The sequence below is a fragment of the Coregonus clupeaformis genome, chromosome 30, assembly GCF_020615455.1.
Source record: "Coregonus clupeaformis isolate EN_2021a chromosome 30, ASM2061545v1, whole genome shotgun sequence".
Classification (NCBI taxonomy): Eukaryota; Metazoa; Chordata; class Actinopteri; order Salmoniformes; family Salmonidae; genus Coregonus; species Coregonus clupeaformis.
Window position 1 is genome coordinate 19,285,409 of NC_059221.1, and position 27,086 is coordinate 19,312,494.

General features: G+C 43.1%; 1 protein-coding gene across 3 annotated transcripts in view; it reads left to right on the forward strand.

Moving 5' to 3' along the window:
- The first annotated feature begins 594 nt into the window (after positions 1–594).
- The window catches only part of LOC121545725 (inactive dipeptidyl peptidase 10), a 35,528-nt gene continuing 9,036 nt past the window's right edge, over positions 595–27,086 (forward strand). Inside the window, exons 1-14 of one of the 3 annotated variants that reach the window (XM_041856498.1) lie at positions 595–768; positions 8,345–8,459; positions 9,245–9,340; positions 9,639–9,733; positions 10,447–10,518; positions 17,899–17,951; positions 18,743–18,824; positions 19,206–19,326; positions 21,697–21,851; positions 21,978–22,075; positions 22,204–22,327; positions 22,644–22,685; positions 22,814–22,918; positions 23,230–23,321. In XM_041856498.1, coding sequence (XP_041712432.1) covers positions 730–768; positions 8,345–8,459; positions 9,245–9,340; positions 9,639–9,733; positions 10,447–10,518; positions 17,899–17,951; positions 18,743–18,824; positions 19,206–19,326; positions 21,697–21,851; positions 21,978–22,075; positions 22,204–22,327; positions 22,644–22,685; positions 22,814–22,918; positions 23,230–23,321 — 1,289 coding nt within the window. In that variant the 5' untranslated portion in view covers positions 595–729. Of the gene's footprint in view, positions 769–8,344; positions 8,460–9,244; positions 9,341–9,638; positions 9,734–10,446; positions 10,519–16,992; positions 17,210–17,898; positions 17,952–18,742; positions 18,825–19,205; positions 19,327–21,696; positions 21,852–21,977; positions 22,076–22,203; positions 22,328–22,643; positions 22,686–22,813; positions 22,919–23,229; positions 23,322–27,086 lie in introns of those variants that run through there. The other 2 variants (XM_041856499.1, XM_041856500.2) reach the window with 2 other exon arrangements.

Sequence of the window (27,086 nt, forward strand, 5' to 3'; positions counted from 1 at the left end):
AAATAAAATGGGGGAAAATATGAATGCACAGTTGGGAAAATCTACAATAATCCACATTACGTTTTAATGGTGATTATTATTATGATAGTTATTAAGTGTTAGTATTAATTAACATACATTCGTATTTATTGTTATTATTATTTCATATTGATTATTGTGATGTTATATTTATTTTGTCATCATTATTAGGCTATTTGAATTCAGTAGCTGTGATTTAGTGCTGGCATGTGTTGCCCCAGTAAGACCAGCAGCCCAGCCTTCAGCCCCACAACTACTTACCCACTGGGCACAGACGTCAATTCAACGTCTATTCCACGTTGATTTAACATAATTTCATTGAAATGAGGTGGAAACAATGTTGATTCAACCAGTGTGTGCCCAGTGGGTATGACCATGAAACGTTGCTGAGACAGAGGTAATGACCCGTGTCTTGATTAATTTCTGAGCTAATCAGTGGTATGGATTGAAAAGCAATGAAGAATTGACAAATGACCATATACAGAACAACACACACACACACACACACACACACACACACATAAAATCTCCATCCCGCAGAGACAGAGGATAGAGAGAGAGAGAGAGAGAGAGAGAGAGAGAGAGAGAGAGAGAGAGAGAGAGAGATCAATGTTTTCACTTGGACAACTTGCGAACAACGCATGCTTGCAAACCAGGTGCTAAAAGGAGCACGTTTTAATTATAGGAAGACGCTTGTTGAAGACAGCAAAGATGATTGCCACTACTCAACAGAACATGACCACGGACCTGGTAAATGGCTTGCTGAATAGTTTAATTATTTTAACGTTGCTTCCAAGATTAGTTTTTGTTGTAAAATATAATTGAGCTGTATCTGCGTAAATATTATTGATGCAGCTCTCTGATAAGCATGCATAAACATTGAAGTCGCAGAGGTTTGTGTTTGTGTGTTTGTGCGGGTGTGCGTGAATATGCGCATATGCGCTTGTAGGCTACTGTTGTAAATGCGCCTGTATGTATTTCTCTGTTGTGACCAGTCAGCATTTTTTTCATTTAAATCAACATGATTTGATTATCGATAAGTATCTATCTTTACGTTGTACTCTTTCATTCTTACTTTATATATCTAATTAATACAGCCATTTCTTGAACAAGCTTCTGTGTTCTGACTGCACTGACTGCGGTGGTCGTGCATTGTAGCCCCAGTAACATATCAGCATTCGTCTCTTCAACCACAAACTGATTTAATGTGGTGACTTTTTGTTCAACTGACTCAGTCAAATTGTGTAGATTTGAATACACCTCATGCATTCCCGTTGCTGTTATCACAATTGAAAAATGTCTCTTTGTTTTATGAATAGATCTGACATGCCTGTTCAGTTGTAGCATAATCTGTAGTGAAATCATGGCCAGATTACCAATGCCAAAGGGGCTGATCTTACTTTATTATATATTTATACAGCATGCTGATAGAGAGGGATCTGCAGTCACATAGTGTGAATAAGCAGGTGATGGATGGACAATCCATTTTATTCTGTTGCCTAATTGTATAAAGTGTATAAGCAATCTACCCACTCAATTAAGTTGATGTCAAATCTGAATATCAAAATAGCCAATTAATTAACACCAGACTTAATTTTTTCCAGCATTTTACACTTCACACTTTTTTGCCACAGATTTGAATGTCATATTTCTTTTCCCCCTTGTAATGAATTATGTCCACTGCATACTCATTCAGCAGTTCTGTGAGCCTATCCAAACAGAGAAGTAAGAAGTTGCAACAGTGTTTGCATGTTATGTACAGTAGCTCTACTTACAGGCTGTCAATGGGTTGCAGAATTGCTGACACCAAGAAATGTCTAAGTGACTAAATGTGACTGTAGTTGGTTGCATCTTTGTGGACAGTTGCTGATCGCTGCAAACATTGTTTTTAAATGAATTCTCTGAGAATTACATTTCCCCTGGAGATGAGTTAGTTTGTTGCTATATGCTTTCCATATCCAGTACAGCAATACTTTACAGCCTTTCCAAATGATCTAATTAAGAATACACATCACCCATCACCTTCTCAGTAACAGCAACAATTCAACCATGGCAGCATTTCAGTTCAGAGCTGCACTAATGCATGGCTGACAAAACATGTGTCAGTGCTGTATTAGGTTTCATTGGTATTTTTTATAGTGTGCGAAATTGTAAATAACTGAAAATAGATTATATGTCTTTAATGTCTGAAGTGGCCAGTTGGGAATGTTTTACATATCCCCTCAATTTAGAATGAATCTCTTCAATTTTGTAGGTTAAACAAGGAAGCCACAAACACTAGTCAGCGTATCCGTATCCCTTATCGTTTCCCAGGCAAATGTCTCTCTGTGTTATGGCCCAGTCCCAATCAATGCCTTTTATTTTACACAGCCAAGCAATTCATGTAGCTACTGCACCTCAGTGCTTGGTTATGTCTCCACAGATTTCAAGCTTCTGTAGACTGATAGGGAGCTCTTATATGTGATGGGGTTGGTGAACCAGAAGAGTCTGTGCTTTAAAAGGCTGTATTTATCAGTCGTGTGTGCCTGTATCTGAAAGGACGTGTACATCTCTCTCATATCTCATGTACCTCTCCTCTCCCCCATGCTTTACAGTGGCATCACACCCCATTCTCCCCAAGGCATACACGACTATGAGGGGAGTGGGAAAGGTTGAGGAGGACTGGATGTGTGGCGGGGGCAGCAGTCATACAATACCCACCCAGAGCCCTTTTGTAAAGTAATTTGCTAATGCTTGGTGGGATGCATGAAAGGGAAAGGAAAATGCCTTGCAGCAGAGAAGGCTAAAGTTGTGGGTCTGTTCCATGTGACTGAGGCAAGTGCTACATTATGTGGCCCGCCAGAAAGCATATGATAGAAAAATGTGTAGAATTGCAGGAAATTAGCTATAAAACAGCGAATCTTTCTCTATGACCCACCAACATGTGTTGGGAATAATCTGTCCCCCCCTCTGCTCACTGTACTGTATTGTACTGTATTCTACTGTGCTCTACTCACTGTACTGTACTGAACTGTACTGTGCTATCCAAACTATGATAGGTTCAGATTTGGTCAAGTCCAGTCCGTTTGTGGACGTTAACATGAAGGCCAGGGTGCAATGACCAAATTTCAACTCTCCCAGTAAGAGCTGGGAGAGTTGACATTAACTGGAGAGTGAGAGGCAGAGAGAGAGTGAGAGGGGGAGAGAGAGGGAGGGTTTTTCCAGATATCAGAAAGACAAAGAAAACAGTTCTGAGCTGAACATAACAGTATGCCAGTGGAAGGGAGGGCAGTAGCAGGTGACCCAACTGTGGTTTGTGACTATTATGATTTCCCATTGTAGCCAATTCAGTTGCAATAATTTAGTTACTGATATTTTGATAATTCTGTTACCAATTTCATTTAATAATTCATAAAGAAATTAATATCAGTAAAAACACTATAACTAATTGGTAGGTCTACAATTAGTTGTTACTTCTGTGAACTTTCATTATCCTCCCTGTCACGACTTCCGCCGAAGCTGCCTCATCTCCTTGTTCGGGCAGGCTTCGGCGTTTGTCGTCACCGGCCTTCTAGCCACTGCCGCTCCTCTTTTCATCATTCCATTTGTTTTGTCTTGTTTTCACACACACCTGGTACATATCCCCACATCAGTGTCTGTATAAGTATTCCCTCTGCTCCCCATGTCTTTGTGTGTTATTGTTTCCAGGTGGAGGTTTCGCTAGCTCAGTGGAGCATATTGTACTTCATCGCTGGGATATTCACCCGTGTGTTTTGTTTTTTCCCAGTGCGCCATTAAGCCGCACTGTAGTTGTTTTACGCATTGCTGCGAACCGCTGTATTGGCCGAATAAACCATTATTCTGTGATTTACACCTCCTGCGCCTGACTCCGTCCAAATCACCCACTACACACTCTCTTCATGAGGAAGTGAAATGGGAAAATATCTTAAAGATATGAGGGGTTTTGGTAACGGAATTACAAGGCACAAGGCACTATTTGTTAAACTTACAGAAGGTAAACAATTTCTCCAAAACGAAATATAAGCATCTTTACGTCAATATTATTGTGTTTTGATGTATTTCTTATACCTTTTAAGACTTTTCCTGGTAGATGTTTTCTAAGGCCCCTTTTCCATCTGTTTATCCAGAAACCAAAGCCTTTACTTATGCCTATTTTTGGAGGGATGGAAAATGGTTGAAAAATGAATCTATGCCTTAATTTCCCCAAAATATACATTCTTAGCTTCCATTTTACACCCAATTTGATATGCTAGTATGAACTTCACATGTTGGTGCTCATGGGTCCTTTTCAATGGAAATGCCCATATGTAGATGAGAGTCAGCACGTGTCAACAGTAGCTTCACTAGCGGTGTGATTCTGCTTCAGATGATTTATTGTGGTATTTCCACCGCCTGTTCCAAAGACAGACAGACAAGGAGTTAAGGAGATCCCCAGAGTCTAATTTATGAATTGTTAACAGCCCTATGGAATCTCTCACCAGCTAGCTCTGGTGCATTGGGAGCAAATTGAGTAATTCATTGTATTTTGTGTGGTTTCCCTTATTGTGTCTGTAGCCAATCAATACAATTAATTTGATTACAGTGTACATACAGCATGTGTTTAATTTAAAGAAGAGGCTGTTATCTGTACTCGTTAGTTGAGTTTCTCAGTGAAGAAGGGGTCAGGGTATAGGTCCAGGGATTCCACAAGGTGTCATATTTTGCGGGGAGGGACGCTCTCCAGTGGCCCGTCCATCTAAAAGTCCCCTTTACGGGCTGCTCTCTTTCTATGAATTGCTTCCCACTGGACCTTATTCAGCTGCACACTGTATCAATCATCTCATTTTGTTGAGGCGTTTTGTATCTTTGCCATGTTGGGAGTGGAGCTCTGTTACCTCTTACTGATGCAATGAACTCAGTGAGCACTGCAAATGTTTGTGGAGGTCTCTCGCAAGGTGCTCTCCCCAAGAGATCCATGGTTGGTTGCCCATACAAATCTCAATTTTGCATAGCTATAGACTGCCTGTGTGTTGGTTTGACTGACAGCTTCATCAAAGCTTTATCATAGGCTCCTCTCAACTCTCTTTTGGATGGATGGCTCACTGAGGAGTGTATTACACATTATTGATTTTATTTTCATTTTATGATGATATTTTCTGGGTCAGCAGAATGTGTGCGCTAACATCAAACTCCTAGAAGCAGGTTTCTCACTGACAGGACCTAATCCCTCATCTGTCCACCTCTTCTGGCAGCCAGTGCTGTGTTGGGGTCTCAATTCCTCAGATGTAGTGTCACCATCACTGAAACCCACCCAGACTGTGGTGGCTTTGTGTATCCACACTTGGGATTCTCTTCCTGTCTCCTGTCTCCTGTATCTGTGTCTCTTTTGCAACTTTGACAAAACTCCCTCTTCTCCCAGCCAGCATGCACAGTGTTCACCCTCTCTATCTTCTTACAACGGTGCATGCGACCTTAATTGGAAGTGTAGTCTAATTTCTGTTCTCTGGGGAGCGGTGGAATCTGATTTTAGCAGAGTGTTGTATGCAGTAATTAGGGAAGGACTTTGAAATCAAAACATTGTCTATGGTAGATTCATCAGAGCAAAGGAATTAGATGAACCATGTGTCTCTGCTAGGTTCTACACGTGTTTGTGTGTGTGTGTGCGCGTGTGTCTGCTTTAGATTAGATTCATTTTTTTGTCACATGCACAGGGTCGCAGATGTAATCGTAGGGTACAGTGAAATTCTTATGCTCTGAGCTCCAAAAGTGCAGGTAAAAAGAACTGAAGGGATTGAGATAACAATAGTAATAATACTATATACACATTTACAACTGTAGCAATGATAAATGTCAATTTGGGGGGTGGGGACAGGGTAAATGTAGAATACCCATGGGGGAGCAGCAATGGGGGAGGGGTAGGAAGTCCAGGGGGCAAGAGGGGGACAGAGGTAGCAGTTAGCTGCCTAGTGGCTATTCAACAGCCTGATGGTCTGGGGGTAGAAGCTATTGGCCAGTCTGACAGTTTTTGCCATGATGCTCCTATACTGCCCGGAAGAAGCAAGGCAAGCACAGTAGATGAGGTTGGGAGGATCTTGCCTGCACATCAATTGGTTTGGTATCTCTCTGGACCGCGGTGGGGGTGAAACATAACTTTGTGGTTGTCCCTACTGGCCCAGCAGGATGATCTAATAAAGATAAGACATTGGCTGTGTGTCCATGTATGCTGATGATTCAACCCTATACGTGTCAGCAACCACAGCTAGTGAAATCACTGCAACCATAAACAAAGAGTTGCAGTCAGTTTTAGAATGGGGAGCCAGTAATAAACATTAATAAACTGGTCCTGAACATCTGTAAAACTAAGAGCATTTTATTTAGTACAAATCATTTCCTAAGTTCCAGACTTAGGAAATTATTTGAATCTGGCATTGAATGGTGTCGCTGTTGAACAAGTTGAGGAAAGTAAATTACTTGGTCTTACCTTAGATTGCAAACTGACATGGTCAAAACATATTGATTTAAATGCTTGTAAAGATGGGGAGAGGTCTGTCCGTGTTAAAGAGATGCTTGCTTTTTTGACAGCACACTCCACAAAGCAAGTCCTGCAGGCTCTAGCTTTATCTTATCTTGATTATTGTCCAGTCATATGGTCAAGTGCTGCAAAGAAAAACCTAGTTAAGCTGCAGCTGGCCCAGAACAGAGCAGCACATCTTGCTCTTCATTGTAATCAGAGGGCTAATATTAATACTATGCACGCCAGTCTCTCTTGGCTAAGACTTGAGGAAAGACATTACATCACTTCTTGTTTTTATAAGAAACATTAATGTGTTGGAAATTCCAAATTGTTTGCATAGTCAACTTACCCACAGCACTGACACACACACTTACCCCACCAGACATGCCACCAGTGGTCTTTTCACAGTCCCCAGGTCCAGAACAAATTCAAGGTAATGTACAGTATTATACAGAGCCATGATTGCATGGAACTCCCTTCCATCTCATATAGCGCAAGTGAAAAGCAAACCTGGTTTAAAAAAACAAATAAAGCAACACCTCACGGCACAAAGCCTCTCCCCCATGTGACCTACTTGTTGTGTGTATGTACTGTATGTGTAACTGATAGATGCACACAGACTACATGTTAATGTTTTTTCGTTATGTGTCAGACCCCAGTAAGACTAGCTGTCGCCATTGGCAAATAAAATCTATGCTGGCAACCAGTCAAGAAATAGGAGTTGTCTCCTCGTTGCCTCCCCATGGGGAGACATTTCACACAAGTTTTGAGTATGCGGACAGGTTCTGAGTATGTTTGACCAAGATTGGGGATTGAGAAATTAGTGTGTGTGTGTGTGTGCAACAGTGGCTGTATAGTGGCGGTTCAGAGACGGGGCTGGATGGAGGATCAGCAATCTGTCAACCAGCGATCCGCATGGCTGTTTCCAGGCCCCATCAAGGCCTGGAGGAAGGTGATGGTGATGGGAGACAGCAGCCCGGCCGTGGCTCTGTGGCTCCGAGGACAAGGCCAGGCTACAGAGGCAAGCGGCCATAATGAAGGCTGAGCTTTATGGCTGCTCTGTGATTGAGCTCTCACACATCATTGAGCATGGGGCTCCAGCGTCCTGTCTCAGACAGCCAGACACTCTGAGGGATCACAGAGCAGCTCATCTGCCATTGTCTTTAATTGTGACTGATACTGTGGCTCCCTCTTTCCATCAGAGCTCTGAGGAGCATCTGAGGAGAATATACAGACATAATATTCATACGGCAGCTGTTTCTTGTACTGTAATGCCCCATCTTATTTATGTTTTGCCTTGTGTTCTTAAACTTTGTGTTCAACTCCCGTCAAGTCTGTTTGATTTATCATGTTGCTCCACAGACTTCTATGCAGATGTTTCCAACAAATGCTTTTCTTGCAGAATGTCTTCTGGTCTTCTAGTTTTCATGGAAAGTGCGCTTCTCCCCCTCCCAACCCCTACCATATGCCCCATTAAAGCTGTAACAGGTGAAATGAGGCGACAGTAGCGAGAAATTATACCATGACAGAAAATAGTAGTCTGCAATTAATTTCAAGGTTTTCACAGGCAAACTCTTTAGCTCTGCTTTAAGGAGAATCACTCTAAATCACACAGATTGCTGTCATAGTGAGAGGCTGTGAGTAGCTATTATTCCCCCAGAGTCTCAATGTAGCCTGAAACCACCGATCCGCCTGTCTGAGAGAGAAACCCCCACTGTGAGGCTGTGGAAATGAAGCAGCACTAATGTTCTCTCCCTCAGCTGTGTGTGTGGACACAACATTCATCACTGTGTATGTGCGTGTGTGTGTATGTGTGTGTGTTTCTCTTGGCAGGACATGCATGGTTCGACTGGTCCACCACGGAATTGGAAGGGCATTGCGATCGCCATGGTGGTGATTGTGGGTGTTCTTTCACTGGTCATCCTCTCAGTCATCATGCTCACACCTGGTAAGAAGAAACACGGAGAGAGAGGGAAGAGAAGGAATGGGGAGGGAAAGAAAGGTGTAGAGGTAAAAAAGAAAGAGAGAAAATGAACGCAGGAGGGTTAGAGGAAGGGAATAAAGGCAAGGGATGGAGTGAAGGGGGAGAGTGGAAGAATAGAGGAAGTAAGCGAGAGGGAGGGAGAGAGAGAGAAGGAGAGTGGATGCAGTGGGAGGAGGAGTGGGAACGGATACACAAGACTTTCCATCAGACAAACATATCAACAATAACATTACCAATAGGACAAAACAAACCAACACTGACAAATACAAAGTTCCCCTACATTGAAAAGATACTCAAACAAAAGCGGAGACTCCAGTGCTATGCTAAGAACAGGCTGAGCCCCAGCAACAGCTGTGCCTTGGCTCTGTGTGAATAGAGCAAGCTTCATGTTCATTCCTGGGTGGAAATGGTGTACACAAACAGAGTGTTTATACCTATTTGCTTTCTCCCACTTTCCCATTCCTTCTCTCTCTCTCTCTCTCTCTCTCTCTCTCTCTCTCTCTCTCTCTCTCTCTCTCTCTCTCTCTCTCTCTCTCTCTCTCTCTCTCTCTATCTCTCTCAATTCAATTCAAAGGGCTTTATTGCCATAGGAAACATATGTTTACATTGCCAAAGCAAGTGAAATAGATAATAAACAAAAGTGAAATAAATCAACAGTAAATATTACACTCACACAAGTTAAAGATTTCACTGTCATATTATGTCTCTCTCTCTCTCTCTCTATCTCTCTCTCTCTCTCTCTCTGGAAGATGAGTCTCACCTGTTACTGCAATCCCATCTCACCATGGAGGATCTGGTGAGCGAGAAGTATACAGTTCACAACCCCTGTGTGACCTGGTTGAATGGTAAGAGCTTCTAGCTCTAGCTGAGCTAACCCAGATTAGCCTGCTGCCTCTGTTTGATATCTGATAGTATAGCTGGTTCATGTCAGTATCAGGAGATTTAGTGAGGTATTACTGAGTCCATGTCAAACGTAAGAACAAATAACCGACAGTTATGTACCGGATAAACCTTGATACCCCGAAGGAGGGGAACAAGATACAACATGTATGGGGAAGCCTATGCAAACTTCCATTCATGTGGTAATCGAGTGAACCAACTGAAAGGTTCACATTTCCCTTGGACCTGTGTTGTCTCTTCCAGAGAATGAGGTTGCTCTCAGAACCAGAGAGGGTCACGTCCTGTCTTACAACCTCCACTCCAACCTCACAGCTACACTGCTGGACAACAGCTCCCTGGTGAGTAACGGCCCCGTAACGGCCCTGGGGCCCCACAGGAGAGGAGACTCATTCCATTATTGATTGGCTCATTTACAGAGACAGCCATACAAATGGACCGTTCAATAGAGACTGAGAGGGCCTCCCAGATGGAGAGAGAATATAGAATGACTGTTAAAACTTTTGTAGTTTTAGAAAAAATTGAGAGCAGTAGTAACTTTCACTGGAATATAGCTATGCAGAGGAGGTGACAGTTTAAGCTTTTTGGGGTCTATTTGGTTCCATCACTGTTCAACTGAAGCCCTCAACATATGGCTTCAAAGAGATTTTTCTAGCAATGGCCTCATTTTGAAGAGTGCCTGGTTTGGCAAAGCGACACTGGAAAACGTATCTGGGTCATTGCCTAGGAGCTAAGCGGGGTTCTGTTGTCAAGATGGGGAGATGTCTCCTCTGGCTCTCACCAGTTTATCATCTCTGTTGCTATATCAATCCCACACTGTAGCTGTTAGCCTACAACATTATTTAGCATTTGGTGGATGATATAGGCAGGGATACTGTACCTAGGGCCATGGCTTTCCAAGTGCCATCCCTGACTTTATCCATATAAGCCCCTAGGCGATGTTGTTCTTGAAGGTTAAGGCTCTTATGAGATCTAAGTAATTTGCTGACATGTGTATCTTGTAATGTTAGGAGATAAGCATGTTGTTGATATGTTGTTCATTCCATGTTTTCAGGACCTGACTACCACAAAGTTCCATGTGTCTGCAGACAAGAGGTTTGTCCTGTTGGCATACAACATTCAGCCGGTGAGTGATGCTTGTTCTGACCAAGTAACATGCTCATAGCTTGCTCTTTCCATCTTCTTTACTGTGTCAATCATTCTGATCAATTATCATACTCACAGCCATAGCAATCCCCAATGACACCAAAGATGACTTGAATGCAATGTGGTTTCCTACTCACTCACACACCGTTTTGCACAGCAGCGCCACAAACTTATTCCAGACCATCATAGAAAATCAGTTGAGTCAAATCTGTTTCTGTTTGCGACTAACGACAGGTCTATTTCCACACTGCATTGTGGCTGTAGTACAATAATGCCATGCATTCTAATCCAGCCTTTACAGTCAGTGGAATGAACGAGGGGGAGGAAAGTCCCTTATGAAACAGTTAGAGAGACACAGAAAGAGAGCGTGAGAGAGAGCGTGAGAGAGAGAGAGAGAGCGAGAGAGAGAGAGAGAGAGAGAGAGAGAGAGAGAGAGAGAGAGAGAGAGAGAGAGAGAGCGAGAGAGAGGGGGGGAACTAGTGATGCTACTACAGTACTGCAGCAGTCTGCATGCTATTCAGACACAGCCAATAGTCACATCACTGGCAAAATGTATGGGGAATATTCAGACTGGGTGATTATGGGGGAAGGGGTGTAGAAGGATGGAGGGAATTGGATGGCTGAGAGAGATGGATCAGTTTGATGTAGATAGCAGTGTGTGGGGAGGGGGAGGCAGAGATGTGATGAGGGAGATGGGGTGGTAAAGTTGGAGCTGCATGCAGTAATGAAATCGCCCTGCTGGTTTGGTGGGGAATGTTAATGAGGAGCTTATACGAGAGTGTAATGTATAATGCACAATTGCAGGTGGTTCGAGGCAAACCCCAGCATAACAAACAACTCTAATAACACATGTATTTTCCCATCTCTCTTTCCCTTGTAATAGCTTTCCCTGTTTCCCCCGCTGACCCTCTCCTTCTGTAAATAACTGCTCGCTTAATAAATAGCTTCCTGTGTCCCCAAAGGAGGGAGCAAGAGGTGTAATATACGGGTAATGGGGGGGGTGCCTTCTGCATTTAGTAGTTGATGATCATATACCTTTGTAGGGCGGCCCAGCTCCCGAAGTGACTCTTTACACTGTATGCAAGGATTTCCTTTGTGTTGTCTTAGGAATTCAGCCTTCTTTGTGTTGCTCTCCAACCCTCTCTTGTGTCACCTTTAAGAAGCAGATGTTCTATTGTCTTTACGTCCTGTAGGTCTGATATCTGATTGGAGGTTCACTTTACAGTAATACTATTGGTCAACCACTCAGATTTTGAATCCGAACAACTCAGATGTTATAAAGCGGTCTCAGATTCATTGTTTTTGTCTTCTTTGTTCCTGACCAGCACTGGTGAGATACTCTCTCCGCCCCTTGGACTCTTGAGGCATGGCCTTTCAGGCTATGACTTCTCTCTCTCCCTCTTTGAGCATGCTTAGAATAATGCCTTGTAATGCTTTGTAACTTAAGCATTATGCCTTGTATAATGTTATCATTCATTTTACAAAGTTATTAAATAATACTTTTTGCATTCGCTTCTCGTTACCATTTCTTGATCTTAGTCAGCTAAACGCATAATATTTGATTGCACATGGTTTTACTCTAATATTAAATGGAGTCAGATCAGTCTTTCCCTCTCGTTTGCTCTCTTTCTGCTTTGCCTGTCTCTCACTCCCTCACTCTTTCTATATATCTCTACCTCACTTTTTTTCTCTCTATCTCTGGGGGTTTTCTGCTGACAATAGCCTTTTGCCGCAAGCACCGGCTTTCTTATTGGGGAGAGGAGCGGTGTGCTGCTGAGAATGGCAGAGTGAGACAGAGAGGTAGAGGGAGAGATGCAATAGCAATAGGGGGAGAACAAATATCTGATACACACCATTTGCCTTTAGATCACCCTGTCCAATCGAAATCAATCAGAAGGGGTGTAAAAGAATGAGTGGGATGCATGCTTAGAGGAGAGGGCTGCACTGGTGGGAAATGGATGAGTGGGCTGTATGGTAAGTTGAAAGGCTTATCCCCTGGATTTCATATTAGCTGTGAGGCTTTGGGGAGGTTTGTGCCTAGTGGGCGAAGATAAATGGATTTTTTTTTGGGGGGATAGTTAGATGTAGGGGTGGCGGGGGGAGGAGGGGGGGGGGGGGCATATGGGAGAGAAGGAATTCACACCTCCTTTGTAGCAGAGGTTTCAATCTCTCCTCAAAATCCCCAATAGTCTGATAAGTGTGTGTGTTTGCGTGCGTGGGTGCGTGCGTGTGTGTGTGTGTGTGTGCGTCAGTGCTTGTGAGAGTTGTTCCGTTTGTTTGACACAAAAAGAGGGGAAGGAGAAGATGGATGGAGATAGAGTGGAAAAGATGAGGAAATGCAGCCAGAGCCAGACAGGTGGAAACTGCCAAGACTGTGCCATTTAGAAAGAAACGAAATACAAATGGAGAGTTGGTCTGCTCTGCAGTTACAGACAATGAGGTGCTTGAATCAAAGACAGCATATTGAGGCACTACCAGAGAGAAATGCAGGTTTAGCACTAACAATGGGCTGGGGGAAGAAATCTAGTATCCTTATATTGTGTGTACTGGGTCGTTCCACGAAATGAGTCCCTTTTGCTTCCCTTTGATGTTTAAAGTAGAAATTGTGCACCAATATTGCATTTTAAAAGCCTGTTATATTAAATGAATTCCCCTTTTAATATAGACCACATGGATAATTCAATACATCTTTTTTTTTTTATGAATGCAGCATTTTGACATGACCCTCGGTGAACCCTCTGTGACTTCTAGGAAGATTTTAACCCACTTAACCCCAAGATTTCTCCAAGTTTTCACCATCATTGTAAAGCCCTATTATTCTGTTGTTTTAAGAAAGTCATTTCTGAAGATTATTCTTTATTTCATGTGATAAGTGATTCACTTACGTCTATCTGTCACGATCGTCGTAAGAGACGGACCAAGGCGCAGCGTGATATGCGTACATCTTTTAATGAGTACTTTACAAATATACAGAACGATACGTGCAGTCCTAAGGTTAACAAAACACAAACCTCTCCGGAACAAGATCCCACAAATGACAAGTGCAAAACATGCTGCCTAAGTATGGTACCCAATCAGAGACAACAAGCCACAGCTGCCTCTGATTGGGAACCACCCCGGCCAACATAGAAACACATGAACTAGAACATGAACATAGAACACTAAACATAGAAACTAACACCCTGGCTCAACATATAATAGTCCCCAGAGCCAGGGCGTGACAGTACCCCCCAAAGGCGCGGACTGCGACAACCAAACACCACAGGGGAGGGGCCGGGTGGGCATTCCGCCTTGGAGGCAGATCCGGCTCCGGGCGTGACCACCCCTCTCTCTCTCGCCCTCGTGGTCTGGCCCTGCTGACCGGAGCTGGACTGAACACCGGTGGAGCGGATTGCTCTGGCTCCGGCGTGGAGCAGCTGACCGGTGCCGGACCAGGCACAGGTGGAACAGGCACGGACCGTGCCGGACTGACGACGCGCACCACTGGCTTGGTGCGGGGAGCGGGAACGGGCCGGACCGGGCTGACGACGCGCACCACTGGCTTGGTGTGGGGAGCAGGAACGGGCCGGACCGGGCTGACGACGCGCACCACTGGCTTGGTGCGGGGAGCAGGAACGGGCCGGACCGGGCTGACGACGCGCACCACTGGCTTGGTGCGGGGAGCAGGAACGGGCCGGGCTGGCGACGCGCACCACAGGCTTGGTGCGGGGAGCAGGAACAGGCCGGACCGGGCTGACGACGCGCACCACTGGCTTGGTGCGAGGGGCAGGAACAGGCCGGGCCGGGCTGGCGACGCGCACCACTGGCTTGGTGCGAGGGGCAGGAACAGGCCGGGCCGGGCTGGCGACGCGCACCACAGGCTTGGTGCGAGGGACAGGAACAGGCCGGACCGTACTGGGAACACACACCACTGGCCTTGTGCGGGGATCAGGAACGGGCCGGACCGGACTGGTAACACACCCCAGTACCTCTCGCCGTGCCTCTACACTCTCCTTCCCCCTCATGACCAATAGCCCCTGTAACCTGGTGGCCTCCTCTCGTAGTCCACAAACTCGCCCTGTAGCTGCCTCCAGCAGCCCCGTCGTCCATGCCGTGTGCCCCCCCCAAAAAAATTTATTGGGGTTGCCTCTCGCCTGTCCGACGACGGCACGGTTGGCGCCGTACCTCCTCTCTCGCTAGGGCTTTAACTTTTGCACATGGCCCTTTGCCCACGAACATGTCCTCCCAAGACCACCATTCGCCCACCTGGGACATCGCCAACTTCTCCAGTTCCTTTCCCGGTGTTTGCTCCTGAACATGCTGCTTGGTCCTTCTTTGGTGGGATCTTCTGTCACGATCGTCGTAAGAGACGGACCAAGGCGCAGCGTGATATGCGTACATCTTTTAATGAGTACTTTACAAATATACAAAACAACAAAACGATACGTGAAGTCCTAAGGTTAACAAAACACAAACCTCTCCGGAACAAGATCCCACAAATGACAAGTGCAAAACAGGCTGCCTAAGTATGGTTCCCAATCAGAGACAACAAGCCACAGCTGCCTCTGATTGGGAACCACCCCGGCCAACATAGAAACACATGAACTAGAACATGAACATAGAACACTAAACATAGAAACTAACACCCTGGCTCAACATATAATAGTCCCCAGAGCCAGGGCGTGACACTATCCCTCATTTCAATCCTGTTATGTGAACTGAATTCTCGTTTTAATATGGTGAAACTATTCCTTCAACAACAAAAAAAATCTAAAGAAACATTGAACATCTAATAGTCAAATCATATTGTAAAAGCAGGTGAGCTAGTTCTGCTCTTTTTGGTCATTTTCATTTTTGTGGTGGAAAACTGAGTGGGTCGAGCATAACACGTCAACCCTGTTACCAATAGATAGACAGGCTAGAAATGTTTTAACAATCATATTTTGGGGTGAAGCTTGCATTCAATTTTCACACCCTGTTGCACACAACAAGCTTCCATTCCCCATCACAAGGGGATTTATGGTTGATCTAAGATGAAATTCTCTACCCTGTAATGGTCAACCCTGTTATGGTCAACCCTGTTACTTTATTTGGCACTTAATAGGCACTTACTATACTATAGTATTTTTTTTGTCCCACGGTAATGCCAGCACGTTTTGGAATTCTAACCCCATTTAAACATTGTGCGTTTGAGCAACAGACCGCTGGGTTGCATTGGATTCGTCTATATCTGCTGCATCCGCTGATACATTGCGCTACACCCGCAATAACATCTGCTAAATACATGTATTTAACATGTTATTTTATTTGATTAGTTGGTGTGATTAACGGGTGCTGAGATAGAGCGCTGTTTATGAGACAAGGGCAGATCCCGAAAACGGGTTTTCTCACAAAAATGTCTGTAAAGTGAGAACAGTTTGAGCTACAAACTATTATGACCTATCTATGAAAAGCTGCGACTCTCACGAACATGCACATATTTTGCTCTATGACGATCCAAAGCAACACAAGAGTCGTTAGAAGGTAAAGTGCTTCTTCTACATAGAAAATCATAGGAAATCGCTGTACATAGTGTCTATAATACTGTAATAAGCTCACATAGTTGCTGTCACAAACTCCAAACTCCACACAGTTGACACTGACTAGTTGGATATTAATTTCCCACTGAGCAAACATTTTTCTACTTACAGCATTCATATAAATTCATTTTCTATCAGGTTTTTGCTTGTCAGACATTTATCAATAAAACGTTTGCATGCACTGTTTATGTCAAATTGTTTTGTGTTCTACTTGCAGCCCTGGTTGTCCTGAAAACACTTCAGTGTGAGGCTAAATATGAGGGCAGAGCAAACTTGTTTTGCTGTGGGATGCCTGGTTCCCATGGAGTTAAAAGGGGGGAAATGTGTTTTTCATGGCTGCACATGTGCTCTCCATGACAGAATGTTAAAATTAGGTAAAATTGAACTTTTTTAAAATCAAGTTACACTTCTCAAAAGGCACCTAATTTGTGGAACGACCCTACTGCACCGCAACAATACCTACCAATATCTCGCCTCATACACGGACTGTTGTAATCTTATTACTGTCCCATTGTCGCCAGGTCCCACGTGAGCACACACACACTGGTCTGGTCTGTTTACAGTGTTGCTCCTCCATTTGGGGTAAAGTCATGGGGAGGAAGCAGAACAATCTGGTGGAACACTGGGGAAAGATTTATGACTTAAGTACTTAGCGGCCACATTAGAATTCATTCCCTTTCTCTTAGACACGCATACAAGGGTGAGCACAGATACATGCACGCATGCACGCACGCACACACACACCCACGAACACACACAGAAACTGTAACACACACGCATGCATGCTACGCACGCTCTCAGACATGCACACATACACATAGTTATGCGCACACACACACACACACACACACACACACACACACACACACACACACACACACACACACACACACACACACACACACACACACATACACACAGACATACTGAGACTCGTTACTCTGCCACCACGCTGCTCACTCTGTGACCTGTTAAATAGCCGTGAACTTCTCTGGCTCAGACCCTCATCCTTTACCCTGGTGCCTCAGTTTTCTTCAGATCTAACTGTTTTCTGTTGTTATTGTGTTTTGTTTTGGGTGCAGTGCCCTTTTCCTCAGAAGCAATGTCCCGCTGGTAAGAAAGTGACCTTTCTCTCTCAGGGTGACATTTTCTGGTGTGAAACATAGCCCTTCTTTTTATAGTCCTGCTCCTTTGCCTCTCTGTATTTCTCAGTTTAGAGGACTAACAACATGGGAAGAAATCCAATTGTACTGTTAAGTATGCTATTGGAAACTTGACATTCAATTACATTAGGGACACGCTTTCCAAAGCTTTTCCTTTGGCTTCTTTAAGAAGCTAGTGGGCAAACAAAACACTTCAAGTCTTTGTTTTAGAAATGGAGTGTCCTCTTCAACATGCCTAGCTGATCACTGGTCAGGATGAGTTGCCACTCTGGATCTTTTTCAATCTGAGGGATATTGGCTGTAATTATGTTACTTAGGGAGTATGTCTTTCTCTAACCCCTCTCTCTCAAATCCACACATGACATCATTCCTCTAATGTCTCCTATTCTCTGTTAGGAGAGACTGGGTTATCATTGTTTGAGCTGTTTGATTGGATAATTGGAATTTATGTTTACGACAATGCAATGTGATTGATTGAATTGCTGGCTGTTAATTTGCTTAATTGGATTGTCCTATGGTCTAATTGTAGTGCGTGTGTCTGTGCGTGCGTACGTGTGTGTGTGTGTGTATGTTTGAGATTGAGTGTGTTCTTGAGTAACTCTGGACCACTGTGCCCATCATGTCCTCTACCTCCTACAGGTGTTCTCTCAGTCCTTTACAGCATCCTATGCCATCTACAATGTAGCTAATGGGTAGGTACTGTAGATCCATGAATGCTAATGCATGGGCTGCACTGGGCATGTACATTGCCAACGCAAGCGGGCCCTGGCCTCGACTGACCAAGCACCTCCAAGTGTGTCTCTTTTCATCTGAACGTTATCTGTTATGTCAGACATATTCATTACTCTTAACATTGTCCTCTCTGACTATAGTTAACTATCAGAGTAAGTTGGGAAATTGACAGCCAGAGATTCCTACTACCTGCTGGCCCACCAGTAAAGAAGAGCTCCCCTGTATCTTTGGATGAAAGCCTGGGCTTTGTGAGGAGCATCAATGCCTCTCAGAGAAATTCAGAAGGATCTGCTCGTCTTACAGTGGTCCTCAGTAGCTCAGCTGGTAGAGCACGGCGCTTGTAACGCCAAGGTAGTGGGTTCGATCCCCGGGACCACCCATACACAAAAAAAATAATAATGTATGCACGCATGACTGTAAGTCGCTTTGGATAAAAGCGTCTGCTAAATGGCATATTAATATTAATAATTAATTACAAAAAATGAAATGTCTGGTTTTGTCTTGTAGCAAGATGCCTGCCTGTGTTTAGGAGGAACATAGTGTTGTTCCAATGCATTAAGAGGTACTGATCCATTGCATGAACCGACCTCAATCTCTGTATGGTTTTGCATTTGCATCTTGTATTTTTACGATATCTCTCAAGTGCTTATGAACAGGTATGGACGGATCTACTTTCTACTCTGTTAACCACTAGTGGCTTTAGAGAGGCCATTTGTTCCTAATGGAGGGATTCTGTCTGTGTTTGTCTCAGGGATCTGCTGGAGCTCAACTCTCCAGCGGGGGAGAAGGCAGTGATACAGTACGCAGCCTGGGGACCACAGGGGAACCAGCTGGTAAAAGGCAGCAGCTCTCACTCATTCTGCATTCCACCTCAACAGTGTCTGGTGGGCTAGAAATGCATTTAAGACCACAAATCTATAATGCCTCTATTTAGCTGAGTTATAATGATAAAAATGAAAATAATAATTTGAGTGTTTGTTGCAGATTAATATTGGATTATGTGTTTTGAATGCAAAGTGTTTTCAGTGCAATGTTTGTGTTCCAATGGCAACACATTCAGTCAGTGGCAAGTTGAGATGTAATGGGCTGTAACTTGGCTGGCTGATGCATTCCCACTTGGAGCCAATAGAACGTTTGATTCAGCCAGCCAACACTGAGCTCTCTATCTGCCTTGCTTTGATAATGGATTAGTACCGTTTCTCTGTTGCTGCCAGGCCTATGTGTTTGAAGGAGATATCTACTACCAGCCAGCCATGACCAGTAAGCCCCTACGCCTTACATCCACAGGCAGAGAGGGGCTGGTGGTCAATGGGCTATCTGACTGGATGTATGAGGGTAAGAGATACTGTAGCTACATCCACTAACGTCTTAGAGGAAAATTCCACACAAAAACTATATTTTGGTATTCGTTTCATTAGTCCATTGTTGACATAGTTTCAAAATGTTTTGCTTGCCAGCACTCAAGTTTTCAAGATATGTAACTTTCAAAATACAGAAATCATCCCCGTATGATACATTTTGCATCATATGATGCTGCGTTTTGATATGATGCAACATACAGAAATTATTTCTGTATTTTGAAAGTTACATATCTTAAAAATTGAGTGCTGACCATTAAAACATTTTGGGACTATGACAACAATGGACAAATACCAAAATATAGTTTTTGGGTGAGTTTTCCTTTAACATATCTCTATCACATAGCCATTGATTGCCAACTGTTGCCAACTGTTCCAAAATTGCCAACTGTTTGCAAAATTAGGTCTGTCATATTGAAAGCTGTTCCCTGAGATGTATGGTATTGCAGATAGTATACAGTGGGGAAAAAAGTATTTAGTCAGCCACCAATTGTGCAAGTTCTCCCACTTAAAAAGATGAGAGAGGCCTGTAATGTTAATCATAGGTACACGTCAACTATGACAGACAAAATGAGAAAAAAAAATCCAGAAAATAATATAATAATATAATATAATATGCCATTTAGCAGACGCTTTTATCCAAAGCGACTTACAGTCATGCGTGCATACATTTCTTTTTTGTGTATGGGTGGTCCCGGGGATCGAACCCACTACCTTGGCGTTACAAGCGCCGTGCTCTACCAGCTGAGCTACAGAGGACTACAAAATCACATTGTAGGATTTTTAATGAATTTATTTGCAAATTATGGTGGAAAAAAAGTATTTGGTCAATAACAAAAGTTTCTCAATACTTTGTTATATACCCTTTGTTGGCAATGACACAGGTCAAACGTTCTGTGTAAGTCTTCACAAGGTTTTCACACACTGTTGCTGGTATTTTGGCCCATTCCTCCATGCAGATCTCCTCTAGAGCAGTGATGTTTTGGGGCTGTCGCTGGACAACACAGACTTTCAACTCCCTCCAAAGATTTTCTATGGGGTTGAGATCTGGAGACTGGCTAGGCCACTCCAGGACCTTGAAATGCTTCTTACGAAGCCACCTCCTTCGTTGCCCGGGCGGTGTGTTTGGGATCATTGTCATGCTGAAAGACCCAGCCACGTTTCATCTTCAATGCCCTTGCTGATGGAAGGAGGTTTTCACTCAAAATCTCATGATACATGGCCCCATTCATTCTTTCCTTTACACGGATCAGTCGTCCTGGTCCCTTTGCAGAAAAACAGCCCCAAAGCATGATGTTTCCACCCCCATGCTTCACAGTAGGTATGGTGTTCTTTGGATGCAACTCAGCATTCTTTGTCCTCCAAACACGACGAGTTGAGTTTTTACCAAAAAGTTATATTTGGTTTCATCTGACCATATGACATTCTCCCAATCCTCTTCTGGATCATCCAAATGCACTCTAGCAAACTTCAGACGGGCCTGGACATGTACTGGCTTAAGCAGGGGGACACGTCTGGCACTGCAGGATTTGAGTCCCTAGGCGGCGTAGTGTGTTACTGATGGTAGGCTTTGTTACTTTGGTCCCAGCTCTCTGCAGGTCATTCACTAGGTCCCCCCGTGTGGTTCTGGGATTTTTGCTCACCGTTCTTGTGATCATTTTGACCCCACGGGGTGAGATCTTGCGTAGAGCCCCAGATCGAGGGAGATTATCAGTGGTCTTGTATGTCTTCCATTTCCTAATAATTGCTCCCACAGTTGATTTCTTAAAACCAAGCTGCTTACCTATTGCAGATTCAGTCTTCCCAGCCTGGTGCAGGTCTACAATTTTGTTTCTGGTGTCCTTTGACAGCTCTTTGGTCTTGGCCATAGTGGAGTTTGGAGTGTGACTGTTTGAGGTTGTGGACAGGTGTCTTTTATACTGATAACAAGTTCAAACAGGTGCCATTAATACAGGTAACGAGTGGAGGACAGAGGAGCCTCTTAAATAAGAAGTTACAAGTCTGTGAGAGCCAGAAATCTTGCTTGTTTGTAGGTGACCAAATACTTATTTTCCACCATAATTTGCAAATAAATTCATTAAAAATCCTACAATGTGATTTTCTGGAGAAAAAAAATCTCAATTTGTCTGTCATAGTTGACGTGTACCTATGATGAAAATTACAGGCCTCTCTCATCTTTTTAAGTGGGAGAACTTGCACAATTGGTGGCTGACTAAATACTTTTTTTCCCCACTGTATGACTTTCATACATTGTTTGCACTATTGGCAATGTGTAACAATTGGAACACCATGAATAACAAATGTGTATTGAAATTGATTGCGTTGTTCTCTTGTCAAATGTTTACAGAGGAAGTGCTCTTGACTTACCCTGCCCACTGGTGGTCCAAAGATGGCGCTCGCTTGGCATACTTCACCATCAACAACTCTGCCACACCCCTAATGGAGATACCTTATTTCCTGGGTGGAGTCTATCCCTCCAATGTTTTCTTTCCTTACCCCAAAGTAAACACTGATTTTAAAATATATAATTAACCAATAATGTAATGTGTAAAAGCTCCAAGACTGTCATGTCATCTAACTAATGTAATACTAATGTAATAGTCTGAACCTGTGTGTCTGTGTGAATAGGCTGGCTCTACTATCCCCACAGTCAGCCTGTTTGTGGTGAATCTCTATGGTCCAGCTCACACTCTAGAGATGATCCCTCCAGACTCTCTCAGGGCCAGGTACTACCTCCAAAATATAACTTCATACTGTAGCTCAACTAAGGACTAATGTTGTTAACGTTGATATTTTATTTTACTGTCCAAGAAACCTTCTCTTTCTATCTTTTTTTCTTTAAACGTCTCCCTAGAGACAGCTACATCTCCATGGTGAAGTGGATCAGCAGCACTCGTCTGGTGGTGCGTTGGTTGAACCGGGCCCAGAACCAATCAGAGCTCTGTATGTGTGAGGCCACCACAGGGGCATGCTCAGAGGTGAGAGGTAAAAGGTTATTTCAAAGTAATCCAATAGGATCTCCTCGCTCTGCTGCCATGCATTACTTTTATAGCATTTTCATCTCCTTTACACTCTGGTGGATTTGGATTGATTTCCTTAAGCCACCATATCTGTTCCTTCCAGTTTAAATAAGGTCAATTATACTGCCTGTGATGAATTTCCAATGATCTGCTGCAGCATTTCTCTGCCATCTCTCTCCAACCAGTCCTTATGGATTCATTACAATATTAACTTTGGCTGCTTAATTATGTTGATATATTTTCTTTATTTTGTATCTCTGTTTTAATTCTACAGAAACACACAATGGTCATGGACTTAATGCAAAACCAACGACAGGTAGGCATCACTCATTTCCCCAAATCTGCTACTCATTGAAACTGGTATACTGATACAGTCTCATCGACCCACCTGTGATATTTCCTGGATTGTAATTGTTGACCACGCCTGTCTCATTTGTCCAACAGGAGGTGCCATTGTTTTCATCCGATGGCTCTTGGTTTTATTTGACACTGCCAGCGAAGCAGGGTGCCCGAGGGGAGTTCCGCCACATTGCCAGTCTCCCTGCCCAGGTCAGTGTGAGGGCAATAATGTTTTATACCCCTGCATCATCCTCCAATGGTTTAATGCCAGACTGCTTGTTAAGTCTTCAACAGGGTGACATGCAACAGTATATGATTATACAGATCTTAATAGCAGAGACCTGAAGTCTTGTCTTGGCAGTGATTATTTTAGGTATCTGTGACTGTGTATCTGAATTGTATGTGTCTGAATAACTCTACATTTCTCTGACAATGTTATTCTCTGCATCTCCTCTCCACTGGCAGTCTGTCTGTTTCTGTATTCATCCCCCTCTCTTTCTCTCTCATTCAATGTGACACAGCCTGCCATCCCCACTGTCCCTCCTCGTTTTCTGACATCCGGTAATTGGGATGTCACTGTGCTGTGTGCCCTGGACGAGGACAACGGGAAAATGTATGTGAGAGCCTCTGTGTTTGATGCTATATAGAATAAAATGTATGCAAGAGCCTCTGTGTGTGATGCTAGAATCCCCCCACAGCTCTTTAAGAATTTATACAGGCATAGTTAAAGGCTGGGGCAAAGTATTCCAGCAGGAGAAATTATCATTAAAATGATCATGGGCTTATATTTATTTGCTTTGCATGATGAGAAGTAGGCAGGGTTGGGGAGTAACTGATTGCATGTTGTCAGTTACAGTAATCCTATAAATAAATAAATGTAACTGTAATCAGTTACGTTACCAGCAAATATGTTGGTTAGGTAACTAGCTAGTAACTGTAATGGATTACATTTAGAAAGTAACCTACCCAACCCTGCAAGTAGGCTACTGTCGTAGAACGATGATTAGGACAGAAAAACACATACAGGTATTATTGCCCTTTTAAATAACTAGCCCATGATCCCTAACAGTTCATGGATCTAAATTAAAGAGAACATGTAGTATTCACTTAAAACAGATCTGGCTTTGACTTTGCTCAGGGCAAGTCAGCTGAAACTGAACAAGACAGAATTAGATGCTCTTAGACTGAGCAGTCCACTGTTTTATTCTGTCAGTACCAGGCTCGAGGCACAAGTCCTTCATGCTTAGACAAATTGATGTGTACTATGTGTGTGTGTGTGTGTGTGTGTGTGTGTGTGTGTGTGTGTGTGTGTGTGTGTGTGTGTGTGTGTGTGTGTGTGTGTGTGTGTGTGTGTGTGTGTGTGTGTGTGCGCTAGCATCATCCTCATAGAGCATGATGGGAACCGGAGGTGTAGCCAGATGGTTGCACAAAGTCCCAACCCAGCTAGCACATAACATTCTGAGAACCATTTGTTTCTTAGAGCTTGGTGAGAGCGTGGTTGTCCTATGGTTATTTAGCATGCAACCTTCCCACAACTTTCTGGGAATGGTGCATAATAGTTGCTTGACTGTAGAACATTTCCTGCACATTTAATGAACTTTATATTTTGGTATTTCATTTACTTTAACAGAATGTTTCCTAAAAGTTCAAACATGATTACATTTCATTTCAATTTTGGTAATGTTCTACAAATGTTCTCCAATTGGTTTGACATTGGGAATGTTCTCAAATTGTTCATAGAACTTTAAGAAACAACGTTCTTCTGTGGAAATTTCAGTATTTCAGCATAACTTTTCCTACAGATTTCCTAATGGTTCTATTAAAGTAATGTTCTCAATTTGTTCCGGGAACGTTATACATTCTGGGAAGGTACATTTAAAAAAATATATATATATATATCTATGTATCTACACTACAGTTCAAAGGTTTGGGATCACTTAGAAATGTCCTTGTTTTCGAAAGAAAAGCTATTTTGTAGTCCATTAAAATAACATCACATTTATCAGAAATACAGTGTAGACATTGTTAATGTTGTAAATGGCTATTGTAGCTGGAAACGGCAGATTTTTTATGGAATATCTACATAGGCATACAGAGGCCCATTATCAGCAACCATCAGTCCTGTGTTCCAATGGCACGTTGTGTTTGCTAATCCAAGTTGATCATTTTAAAAGGCTAATTGATCATTAGAAAACCCTTTTGCAATTATTTTAGCACAGCTGAAAAATGTTGTGCTGATTAAAGAAGCAATAAAACTGGCCTTCTTGAGACTAGTTGAGTATCTGGAGCATCAGCAATTGTGGGTTCAAATACAGGCTCAAAATGAAAGAAAAAAGAAACAAATAACTTTCCTCTGAAACTCGTCAGTCTATTTTTGTTCTGAGAAATGAAGGCTATTCCATGCGAGAAATTGCAAAGAAACTGAAGATCTCGTACAACGCTGTGTACTACTCCCTTCACAGAACAGTGCAAACTGGCTCTAACCAGAATAGAAAGAGGAGTGGGAGGCCCCGGTGCACAACTGAGCAAGCGGACAAATACATTAGAGTGTCTAGTTTGAGAAAGAGATGCCTCACAGGTCCTCAACTGGCAGCTTCATTAAATGGTACCCGCAAAACACCAGTCTCAACGTCAACAGTGAAGAGGCAACTCCAGGATGCTGACCTTCTAGGCAGAGTTTCAAAGAAAAAGCCAGATCTCAGACTGGCCAATAAAAAGAAAAGATTAAGATGGGCAAAAGAACACAGACACTGGACAGAGGAAGATTGGAAAAAAGTGTTATGGACAGACAAATCGAAGTTTGAGGTGTTCGGATAACAAAGAAGAACATTTGTGAGAAACAGACCAAATTAAAAGATGCTGGAGGAGTGCTTGATGCCATCTGTTAAGCATGGTGGAGGCAATGTGATGGTCTGGGGTGCTTTGGTGGTGGTAAAGTGGGAGATTTGTACAGGGTAAAAGGGATCTTGAAGAGGAAGGCTATCACTCCATTTTGCAACGCCATGCCATACCCTGTGCACAGCTCTTGATTGGAGCCAATTTCGTCCTACAACAGGACAATGACCCAAAGCACAGCTCCAAACTATGCAATAACTATTTAGGGAAGAAGCAGTCAGCTGGTATTCTGTCTATAATGGAGTGGCCAGCACAGTCACCAGATCTCAACCCTATTGAGCTGTTGTGGGAGCAGCTTGACCGTATGGTACGTAAGAAGTGCCCATCAAGCCAATCCAACTTGTGGGAGGTGCTTCAGGAAGCATGGGGTGAAATCGCTTCAGATTACCTCAACAAAGGTTGTAATTGCTGCAAATGGAGGATTCATTGACGAAAGCAAAGTTTGAAGGGCACAAGTATTATTTCAATTAAAAAATCATTATTTCTAACCTTGTCAATGACTACATTTCATATGCATTTTGCTATATTTCCTATTCAAACTAATTTCATGTATGTTTTCATGGAAAACAAGGAAATGTCTAAGTGACCCCAAACTTTTGAACGGTAGTGTATATATTGTTCACATTCATAAGCTCTAAATTCCGTTCTCATAACATGAAGAAAAATGTCCATAAAAACCACAAGAAAACTTTAGTAACATTCAGAGAACGTTCTAAGAATGTAATTAAAAAACATAAACATTCCATTCTCAGCATCAACAAAATTCTCTCTATCCTCTATCTTGTTAAGTGTGTTCAGGTGTGTTGGCCACGCCCACTAATTGGCCACACCTGATCTTAATGAGTGCTTGTTTCCTTTGAAAAGGGGTCTGTTTGAATAGACTAAAATGAACAGCTTTGTATACGTAAAAAAAAATGGCACACTAGCTCCATTCTGGTGGTGCGGTGGACTAATTCCATGCATAGAGAACATAAGATCATAGGTTCAAATCTCACTGATGCTGTGTCACAATAAAAAATAAATGTGTTTGCATGATTAATGCCTAAGGAAATGAATTTCCATATGTGCTTGGAGTTCAAAAAGTTAATGCAAATAAGCTAGCAGTGTTATTCAAAGTCTTATTGAAATAGTTTTAAGGAAGTAATTCGAAAACCACCAAATAACCTATAATTTCCATTCTTATAGCATTAATAAAACCTCCCAGGAAGACTTTCAGGGAGCCAGAGTAAAACATTCTCAGAACCTCCCTGCAACCTAAAAATATATGTTCCCAGAACAGGCGAAAGGTTCACTTCTCTTCTCAGAACATTTTTTAAATGTTCAGTTTTACCGGTCAGGAAACTCATAGCTTCGTTCCCACAACCAATGTGAAACCAAAAACATACGTTCCCACAACTTCCAAGGAATCAAATGTGCTAGCCGGGAATTGCCGTGTGGTGTCTGGCACGGCTGTTTGCCTCCAAGCAAGACACTCATACTGCAT